This window comes from Triticum aestivum, chromosome 7B (genome assembly GCF_018294505.1).
Source record: "Triticum aestivum cultivar Chinese Spring chromosome 7B, IWGSC CS RefSeq v2.1, whole genome shotgun sequence".
In the NCBI taxonomy this organism is placed as follows: Eukaryota; Viridiplantae; Streptophyta; class Magnoliopsida; order Poales; family Poaceae; genus Triticum; species Triticum aestivum.
In genome coordinates this window covers 208,341,667-208,352,675 of record NC_057813.1, presented here as the reverse complement: position 1 = coordinate 208,352,675, position 11,009 = coordinate 208,341,667, and the positions used below count along the sequence as shown (strand labels likewise).

The 11,009-nt window shown below is 49.7% G+C and overlaps 1 protein-coding gene across 1 annotated transcript; it reads right to left on the bottom strand.

Moving 5' to 3' along the window:
* Positions 1-7,098: 7,098 nt before the first annotated feature.
* Positions 7,099-10,055, bottom strand: LOC123155556 (serine--glyoxylate aminotransferase). The gene is made up of 5 exons (XM_044573707.1): positions 9,818-10,055; positions 8,268-8,761; positions 7,808-8,174; positions 7,529-7,739; positions 7,099-7,447 (listed from the first exon to the last, which is right to left on the bottom strand). The coding sequence occupies exons 2-5, from the start codon at positions 8,755-8,757 to the stop codon at positions 7,310-7,312; spliced, it is 1,206 nt and encodes a 401-aa protein (XP_044429642.1). The 5' UTR covers positions 8,758-8,761; positions 9,818-10,055; the 3' UTR covers positions 7,099-7,309.
* Positions 10,056-11,009: the final 954 nt, after the last annotated feature.

Here is an 11,009-nt window from a genome sequence, read left to right as displayed (position 1 = left end):
GAAATATAAGAGTGTTTTTTTGGAAAAGGGGCGTCGCCCCGGCCTCTGCATCAGAACGATGCATACGGCCATTTTTATTAGGAAGTAAATAAGTTCAACACAAGTCACGAGGTCTTAAACAAGCGAACCACAAAAGTGCTCATGAAGAACCGATGATAAAAGCCACAACCGGCTGGCAAAATAAAGATAGGAAAACTAATTGCCTATCTTATTACATGACCGCCATCCAAACCGGCTGAATATAGCCCGAGTAACCATCTCCCATCGGGTAGATCCAGTAACCAAATGCTCCCTGGCCTTCGTCTGAGTGAGTAACGACCACATACGGATCAAAGTAGTGGCTCAGAATATAACCTGCAAAAAATGAGTATTTGTTGTTCTGTTAAAACCAAATCATTTCTGCAAGTCCAGACTGCTGAAAATAAAGCACATACTCCTACGCGAATGTGTCTCGCTGTTTGGGATTCTATCCCGTCTAGCCACGTCCCAAATAACATGTTGATATTATTCGGAGGAGTAATATTAAACGCAATATGAACAGTCCGCCATAGAACCTTAGCCATCAGACAGTCAAGAAAGAGGTGCTTGATGGTCTCATCACGATCACAAAAAAGTACATCTCGTGGAACCAGTCCAGTTGCGCTTTGTCAAATTGTCCTTAGTTAAAATGACTTGTTTGTGTACAAACCACATGAACGCTTTAACTCTCAAAGGCACCTTGACATTCCAAACGTGCTTGGTAGTAGGAATAGAGCTAGAGTTAATCATATCTAAATACATAGATTTAATCGTGAACTCTCCATTCCTAGCTAACTTCCATCGCAACGTGCCTGGCTGTTGAGAAAGCTGCACATCCATCAATCTTCTCACTAAATGGAGCCAGGCTTCCCAACGGGCTCCGACAAGTGTTCTCCTAAAGTGGATGTTGAGGGGAGTGGACTGAAGCACGGTAGCAACGAAAATGTCTCTTCATTGCACAATGTTATAAAGGGAAGGATATTGAAGCGCGAGAGGGGTTTCCCCTATCCATGTGTCCTCCCAGAATCTCGTGGAAGTACCGTTTCCGAGTATAAACTTTGTTCTGTTGAAAAAGGCTGTTTTAACTCTCATCGGCCCTTTCCAAAAAGGTGAGTCCGTCGGCCTCACTGTCACCTGTGACAAAGTTTTGGAATGAAGGTACTTATTACGCAGAATCTGCGCCCATGTGGCGTCCGACTCTACAGATAACTTATACAGCCACTTGCTGAGAAGACATCTGTTTTTCACCTCAAGATTTTCGATCCCTAGACCCCTTGGTCTTTCGGTCGACAAATAATATCCCATTTAGTGAGTCTATACTTCTTTTTCAGGTCATCACTCTGCCAGAAAAAACGGGATCGATAGAAATCCAGTCTTATCCGAACTCCAACTGGTATCTCGAAAAACGACAAAATAAACATAGGCGTGCTCGTGAGTACCGAATTAATTAGAATTAAACAGCCACCGTACGACATTAGCTTGCCCTTCCAGCAACTCAGTTTCTTTTCGAATCGATCCTCAATACACTTCCATTCTCTATTTGTTAGCTTACGATGGTGAATTGATATACCCAAATACGTAAAAGGTAGATTTCCTAGTTCACACCCGAACAATTGCTTGTAGGCCTCTTGTTCCTCTTTGGCTGTTCCAAAGCAGAACAATTTGCTCTTATGAAAGTTAATTTTTAACCCGGTCAATTGTTCGAATAAGCATAACACCAGCTTCATGTTTCTCGCTTTTGCCAAGTCATGCTCCATAAAGATGATAGTATCATCAGCGTACTGTAGGATAGACACCCCTCGATCAACAAGATGAGGTACCAGGCTACCTACTTGACCAGAATCCTTTGCCCTACCTATTAGAATGGTCAACATGTTAACTACAATGTTGAAAAGAATAGGTGACATCGGATCTCCTTGTCTGAGGCCTTTGTGTGTCTGGAAATAATGACCTATGTCGTCATTCACTTTGATTCCAACACTCCCTTTTTGCGTAAAGTATTCAACCTGGTTCCTCCAAGCCGGGTTGAAGCCTTTCATACGCAAAGCCTGCTGCAGAAATGTCCATTTAACCTTATCGTACGCTTTTTCGAAATCCACTTTGAAAACAACCCCGTCTAGCTTTTTCGTATGGATTTCATGGAGCGTTTCATGAAGGACCACAACCCTTCTAGGATGTTTCTGTCCGGCATGAAAGCAGTTTGGGTCGGCTGCACCACAGAGTGCGCAATCTGTGTGAGTCTATTAGTCCCAACCTTAGTAAATTTTTTGAAACTAATGTTAAGAAGACAGATAGGCCTAAACTGCTCAATTCTCACAGCCTCTGTCTTCTTCAAGAGCAAGGTTATTGTTCCAAAATTTAAATAAAACAACTGAAGCTGTCCGGAGAATAGATCATGGAACATCGGTAACATATCCCATTTAATAATGTGCCAACATTTCTTATAAAACTCCACCGGAAATCAATCCGGCCACGGAGCTTTATTATTCTTCATCTGCGAAATTGCATCAAACACCTCTTTCTCCGAGAATGGTGCAGCTAATACATCATTCTCATCAGCAGCCAGCTGAGGTACATCCTCAATCCTCGACTCATCCAAGGACACAAAATTATCCTTTGGAGGCCCAAACAACTACTTGTAATAATTTGTTATGTATAAATTTAAGTTTTCCTGCCCTAAGATCGTCCCTTCATCTTGCTCAAGCTGAAAGATTCTTTTTTGTCTATGCTTGCCATTAGCGATCATATGAAAGAATTGAGTGTTAGTGTCCCCTTGGATGACTTTGCGAACCTTAGATCGCAAAGCCCACTTCAACTCCTCTTCCCGCAACAGCTCTTTCAATCGCATTTCCGCATCTATTTTGGCATGAAGCTCCAAGGATTGTAGAATTGTGGACTCGGCTTTTACATCTAGGGACTGGATAAGTGTAAGGAGCCTTTCCTTTTCAACCTTATAGATCCCTCTGAGATGCTTAGCCCACCCTCGCAAGAAACTTCTCAAATTTCTAATCTTATTCTGCCATCTCTCCATAGACAACCTTCCTCCTGCATCTATCGCCCATTCCCTGGCTATCAGATCCAGGAAACCTTTTCTTCCAAACCATGCAAGTTCGAAAGAGAAGGTTTTTTTATTTCCCACATGCGTTGCCTCACTAGAGTCAACCAACAAGGGGTGTGGTTAGAGATACCGTGGGATAACGCTTGGACTGTAACCAGGGGGAATTTCTGTTCCCAGTCGACGCTCGCTAGGACTCGATCTAGCTTCTCATACGTCGGATTTTGCAAGGAATTAGCCCAAGTGAATTTTCTCCCCGAAAGCTCTATCTCTCTAAGATCCAAGCTTTCAATGATGGTATTAAACATAAACGACCACCTGGCGTCGAAAATATCATTGTTCTTTTCTTCTAGCCTTCTAATGATGTTAAAATCGCCCCCAACTAGGATTGGTAGCTGTTCAGACCCGCAAATACGGACGAGATCTGCCAAAAAGTCTGGTTTTAATTCCGGCTATACGGCCCCATACACCGCAACCAGTGCCCAATTAAAACCATCACCTTTGGATCTGACCAAAATTTGACCGTGAAGTCACCCATGACCACACTTCAGACTTCCAACTCATGACATCTCACCCCTAGTAGGATCCCCCCTGATCTTCCTCTAGGGGGAGGCAGTGTCAATCAAAATCAACACCTCCGGATAAAGTGCTCAGAAATTGAGGAGAGAAATTGTCCCTTCCAGTCTCGGGAAGGGCAATAAAATCCAGTCTATGTTCAATGGAAGCATCTGTTAGAAACCTTCTTTTAGCCAAGTCCATCAGACCTCTGCTATTCCAAAAGATGCCTTTCATAGTTCATCATGGAATTTTTTGGTTGTCCGGACCCTAGCACTTCTAGGCACCGCGGAAGCAGGATATATCTTATGCCTCCACTTTCGCTTAGGCTTGTTCTGATCCTCTCCCCGGTCCTCACAACCGGGATCCTCAGAACTAACCTCCTGACCTCTACCGGGATACTCTCCTCAAGAGGTGTACAACCATCGTCCTCCTCAGTCTCAGCAATAGATGGGGCAAGATCCGCACAAAACGTATCAAGCACCCTGACTCCCAAGGCGTCAATGTCATAATCGTTCATAGGTTTAACCGCGGCTAAGTTACGAATCAACTCTAAGGCACATTCAGCTTCGAGGTCCAAAATGTCATTAACAGATTTAGAAATTTCACTATCATTACTACCTAGTGAAACTCCTAACTCGTTTGCATTGTGAATGATATCATCATTAGAAAAATGCAAAATGGAATTGGAAGTGTTGAATGACATACCAGTAGTGACCTCTATGTCACGAAGCTTGGCCGCCCGCCCGGCGCACCTCAGCTGCATATCATCAACGTCTGTCTGGTCCTGAAGGCGACAGCTCATCCGTCTGCCCTGAGATGCAGGATCCGGAATACCGCCAAAGGTGATGACCTCCTCCCGGGTCGCCCCGTTTGGGTAAGGCCTCCTGTCCCACCCTCAATGCCCGGCCCGGCAAGACAAGTCGGAGAACTGCAGTCAACCGCCGGCGAGCGCGACGCAAGTGAGGGCCGGGCCGCCTGCCCATGCTCCCCACCCGGAGACCCGCGAGGAGAAGAGAGGACGGGGGCCTCCTGGCCCCTTCCCCCTCCCGACCTGGGAGTCAGACTCGACTCGGGCCGAAAAACCAACCTAGCCATCATCAGGTGGTCACCCGGCGCCGCAGGTACGGCCACCCCGACCACCGCTGGAGAGGAAGGAACCGAGGCCTCCTGCCAGGGCCCCCCTCCCAAACCAGCCCTTTCATCGCGCGATGTCAGCATCACCAATGCTGCCAGTCCTGACGAAGTCCTCCCGAGCGTCGAACCAGCAGCAGAAGAGGGAGAACAGTAGGTCACATAAAGACCGTCCCTCTCCTCCAGAGATCCCGCAGCCTCGACAAAGTCCAGTGGAGGTAACGTGCGCTCTAACACGTCCTCAGAGTCAACCCTGTCGCTCCACAGTCTGGGAGGCGCGAAAGCTGGCTGAAAAGAATCAAATCTCAAAGTATTCATCAGCACAGACATAGTGGGTGCAACTCCTTTCCCGAGCGTCTGAGTGTCAGTATCCGGGCCATTGGGAAACTCATGCCCAGCGTCCCCCCCTCGCTCCTCCGAATTACCCGAACCATCATTCTTATCATGCCTGTCTACATCCATCCCTGCCAGAGCCTCAGCGAAGTACTCAGAATCCTCAAACTCTATATCAAGGTTATACATGAGGCCCTTATGAGTCCACTTGACCACGTCAGGCACAAACTCAATGTCCAGCACACTCACCAGTAACCTGGCCACCGCGTTAGCGCGGGTAAAGGCCATATCCACTCTCTCAGTTCTGCCAACCAGAATCCCCAAACTTGCAGCAACCCGAGCATCCCGAATCAGCTTCGACGGAGCTCCCGAAAAATGCAACCAGACGTGAGTGAGAGGCTTACCATGTGGCTCAACCTTCTTCCACTCATGGAACTCAAGAATGCACTCTGTGCCAGGAACTTTGCAAAGCCCAAAGCTGAGGAGACGCTCCAAATCCTCTAGTCGGGAAGTCAACCTTATAGTTGTTGTCCTCAAGTCGAATCAGCTCCCACTGAAAATCACCTGGGGCCAACTCCCTAAGGCGCTGCAAAATCTGAGCCTCAGACACGTCACCCTTCGTGACCTTGACCACCTCTGTAGTTGTGCTCTGGGCCTCCTCTGGGACATCCCTCGCACACGGAGACTCAAAGAACATCAGCTCGGCACAACAGACTCCATAATAGTAATGCTTGGCATCTGATCACGCAACATCGGGCACTCACCCGTGTCATGTGCTGTCTTGAGGCAAGTATCACATAACTCGGTCACACATTCAGCAATAAAGTGCCCCCGCTCACCACAGCGGTAGCACAACATCTTCTCCTTCTTCTGAGCTCACTTAGAGACTCCCTCACCATCTGCCTTGTCCACGGCGCCTGAAACACCCGACACTGGCTCGGTCATCGGGACCTCAGCAGCAGCCAGCGCCGTCACCACCTCCATAGCCTCTCTGGACAGCTTTGACGCCTGCCCGGAAGCATCGACCTCCGGGGATATCGTCGGTTCCACCACAACAGGCGGTGGAGGCTGGCGGTAACGGTTCCTACCACCGCGACCACCGCGACCACCACGATGACCTCGATATCCGCCTCGCAGCCTATAATCAGGGCCAGCCGCCCCCTCAACAAAACCTCCCGGAGGGCCGTAGAAAGGTCGTTCAGCTGACCCATCACTCTGCCATGCGTAGCCACATCCGCCACCCGCAGACGATGAGCCACGATGTTGTCCGTCCCCATAAGCATTGTAACCATCATCACCCCACTTTCCTCGGGGTGGACCATTACCGCCGCGATTAGCCGGCGCACGAGCTGCATCCGCACCTCCCTCGCCCATCACAAGTTGCGCTGGCGCTTCTGAGGCGGCCTAGCGACGTAATGTGGCGGAGGCGCGGCTTGCGGCTGCTGACCCGGAGGTGCGGCGTAAGAGTCATCCGTCACGGAAGAAATCCAGGCAGCAGTTTAGAAATATAAGTTCAGTGGTTATAATACTGTAAACCGGTAATTGCCTTTGGCTCCTAGGTGCATATGCACCGATTGTCGAAACACACATTTCGAAAAGTTGAAAAATTCGGAACAAAAATCCCGCGTGTATATCCGGACATTTTATGTGGGTGCACAAGGTTTCGGTGAAAAACGACGTTTTTTGTGGCTTGTGTAAAAAAGACAATTTTTGATGCTTCGTTCTAACTATTCACGAGGCATTTCTTTATCTTTTTTACACAAGCCACAAAAGACGTGTTTTTTCACCGAAACCTTGTGAACCCACATAAACTGTCCGGATATACGCGTGAGATTTTTGTTCTGAATTTTTCAACTTTTCGAAATGTGTATTTCGACAATGGGTGCATATGTACCTCGGAGCCAAAACGCCGCTCTCACTGTAAACAGCTTATAGTATATAGTAGCAGGAAACAGAGTAGATCAATCAGCAATACCAAGCCTAGCTAGAACAGGCACATGATGTAATATTAATCCGGGTTCAATTTTCTGTAATTAAAGCTTCAGCTGACGAAATTATACTCCTTTAGCACAGATGGGTGTGTGAAAATCAACTTTACATACACAGAGTATAACCAGAACCAGTAGTGTACTACGCCTGCTCTGCTCCCGAAGCAGGGCACTGCATGATGTTTGTTCTTCTCGCGGCCCCCTTGCTTTCGTGCGTTGGATTTGCTCAGATCCTGGAGGGGATGAGGGGCGTGGAATTCGAGAGGTACGCCGCGGCGGCCGCCACGCCGCTGCCGAGCTTCACCGGGTACCCGATGTCCTTGAGCACCATCTCCACCCCGCTGAGGCAACCCAGAAGTTGCAGCTGCAGCAAAGACGACAAAGCACGCATTGGTCATCGGGGATGCAGATTGCAAGCAGTTTCTACGGCGACGTGCGTACGTACCTCGTTGAGGTGGCCCAGGTGTCCAATCCTGAAGACCTTGCCGGCGACCTTGTTCAGCCCGAGCCCGAGGCTGAGGTTGTACCGCTTCCACGCGTGCTTGACGATCTCGGAGCTGTCGATGTACGGCGGCACCACGACGGCGGTGACCGTGTCGCTGAAGTTCTCCTCCTTCGCGGTGCAGTTCTTGAGTCCCCACGCCGCCACCGCCAGCCTGTTTTGGTCCATTTTTCATCAAGCCCAGAGACAGACAAGAATTGGTGGAGCAGGGTAGGTACGTACCTTGTTGCGGTGCCGAGGCGTGTGTGCCTCTTGATGACGTTGTCGAGGCCCTCCTCGAAGAGGAGGTCGAGGCCGGCGCGGAGGCCGTAGAGGAGCTGGATGGAGGGCGTGTAGGGCCAGTAGGTGCCCATCTTGTAGAACTTGAGGTAGTCCTTCCAGTCGAAGAAGACGCGCACCGACTTGGCCGTCTTGGCCGCCTCCAGCGCCTTGGGGCTGGCGCACACGATGCCCAGCCCCGTCGGCAGCGACAGCGCCTTCTGCGACCCCGTCAGGGCCACGTCCACGCCCCACTCGTCCATGCGGAAGTCCAGCGCGCAGATGGACGACACCCCGTCCACCAGCAGCAGCGCCGGGTGCCGGTACGCATCTGCATCATACAAATCATTATCCACACGTAAGCATATCAAGATCGATGCATGCAAGAGGTAGCTAGATTAGCTTGGATGGAGCACGGACGGACCGAGGAGCTTGCGGACGGCGTGGAGGTCGTTGGTGACGCCGGTGGCGGTCTCGTTGTGGACGATGCAGATGGCCTTGATGGTGTGCTGCGAGTCACTGCGGAGCTTGGACTCGAGGACGCCGAGGTCGGCGCCGTAGCCCCAGTCGGACTCCACCACGTCCACGCTGAACCCGAGGCGCTGCTGCTGGTCGATCCACAGCAGGCTGAACTGCCCCAGCGAGAAGGACACGATCCGGTCCCCCGGGGAGAGCGTGTTGGTGAGCGCGCTCTCCCAGGCGCCGGTGCCGGTGGTGGGGAAGAGGAAGGGGGTGCCGGTGGTGGTCTTGAAGATCTTCTTCACGTCCTCCAGGAGGGTCTTGGTGAGGGCAGGGATCGCCGGCGAGCGGTAGTCCTCGTTCTGCCGGCTCATGGCGCGGATCACCTGGTCCGGAATGTTCACCGGCCCAGGGACGAACAGGTGGTTCCGGCCTGGCCCATTCATGTAGTCCATCGTGCTACGATGGGAACAGTAGAGTAGAAACCAAACACGGGCTCTGTGGTTAAAATCAACAGAAAATCGTGGGAACAACGGGCTGAATCTATTTTCCTGGTCTATATATATATGCTCATTTCCATTTTTTGCTGTTAGCAGTGCAAGCGGCAGCTGTCACTGTTTTTAGGCCATTTTAAGACTCTGTAGTGTGTTTGCACTAGGATGCTATTTTTGCTTGTTTTGATCTGTTATTTCTTGATAGTGGAATTCGATCTGTTTTCTGGATTGTACGAGAAAGTATGTTCATTTTCATACCTAGAGGCTGTTTTCAAATAGATAGCCTAAAAAAATCATTTCACCGCTTTGATCCTATTAAAAGATTATAAAGTTAAGTCGTCCTGTAAAATAATATCATTTAATCTTTGCGACGTCTACAATGTTAAATTAGAAAGCCTGTTTATTTACCTATCTTTTTTAGACTAAAACAGTATTTCCCAGGAAATCTAAGAATGTTTTATCTACTGAAAATGTTATTTATCAATGTTTCTCTATAAAAAAAATTATAGTTCTCAAAGAAGCATGGCAAAATGACCCACAGAAAGCAAACTTAGTAGAATACCAGTCACTGCCTTAAGAAAAAGTATAACAGTACTCTTGCCATCTCTCAAATTAAGAAGACGAGGGCTACTTGAAAACTACTCAAGGAAGCCTCGAGTGTTCTAAACGGACCTAGAACGAAAGATTAAGCTGCACGCACGCAAAAGCCTGTGACATGGCACACTGCCCGCGTGCTTATCCGGGCGACAGTACTCAGAGAGAGGAGAACCAATCAACCAATCAAGTCATACGCAAGCTATTCCTCTGCGTTAATCACACTCCTGCGTGCTTCGCTGAGCAATACTCCGTACTAAAAAAAGTACTAGTATTTCCAACCTCCGGCTACTCTAGAAAATCGGTATTACTGCGCCGAAAAGCCTAGCTGCTAGAGTTTCGGTAAGACGGCAATGATGAGCCGCAAATACAAGTAGTAGAATCCATCAAAGGGAAGTGTTAGACAGACGGAGAAGCGTGCGTGTACCTTTTTCTCGCCGGTGACCAGGGGAAGAGCCGCGGTAATACGTGCGAAGGAGAGGAGGATAGGATGGATGGAGGCTATATAGGAGCCATGAAGGCCAACGGGCAGGGCCTCCGTGGGGCCCACCGGGCGTGCTGCGTGGCAGATAAGGCGGCCTGCCATGAGGCCCTCAGAGCTCGCCCCATGGAGTGGCACTCCTTCCGCGGTGAAGCTGATGTGATCCCTTCCCTTCCCTGGTCTGAGGACGACATGTATGGCTTGTGAGATGACTCATCGTAATCGACCCGCCTTCGTAAAAAAGGAAGAGTATATTCTTCAACTTCACTTCAAGAGCAATTCATCTTCCTTTGGCCGTAGTGTAGTTTGTATCCAGTAGTGCAGTTTTTGAACCACCATGGAGTGGAATACTGGCTAGCATGTGCAGTTAGGACATCTCCAATACCAACCCTCAAACCATCCGCAGCAGTTCAAACCGCGTGGCTTGGACATGTTGTGCCATCCAACGCTGGATTGAATTGTTCCGCACGACGGTATGGATTCATTATTCCCGAAAACCGGAGACAAATTAGGGGGCTTTGCGGGCGTCCGGATAACAGCCACGCCCGCGTCTGACTAACCTCGTCCATGAAAAACCCCTCCCTCGCCCGTGCGCTTCCCCTCCTAAATAGTCGATGCCGCTCCAGAGCGCCAGTGCCGCATTCATGCCCGGGCAAAGAGGCGCGACCTCTCACTGATGCCAGCATTGAAGCGGCGTGCCGGCGACTGCTCCGTGTTCAAACGACACCACGTCGGTCCGTCGCCCCTACATTAATGATATGCGGTTGCCGAGGAACATACTCCGACGCCATCCGTCCATCCGTCTGCAGCCCACCATTAACCTCATTGTCGTTGTCGTGGTCCTAAGACTGACAGTAGAAAGGGGTGTAGGTATGGAGAAGCAAGATCTCAGCTATGGTGAAGGTTTACACACGAGGTTTACGAGTTCAGCCCCTTCGCAGTGGAAGTAACAGCCCTACGTTTCGGTGCCCGGAGGCGGTCGATTGGATTATGTGTGTGATATTACAGGGGATGCCAACCCTTGTCCCAAAGAAGGGGGGTGGCTTATATAGAGTGCGCCAGGACCCCCGCCCACCTCCACTACAAGGGGCTTAATATACATAAAGTAAGAGGCATTACTGGTAACGCCAGCCTTAAG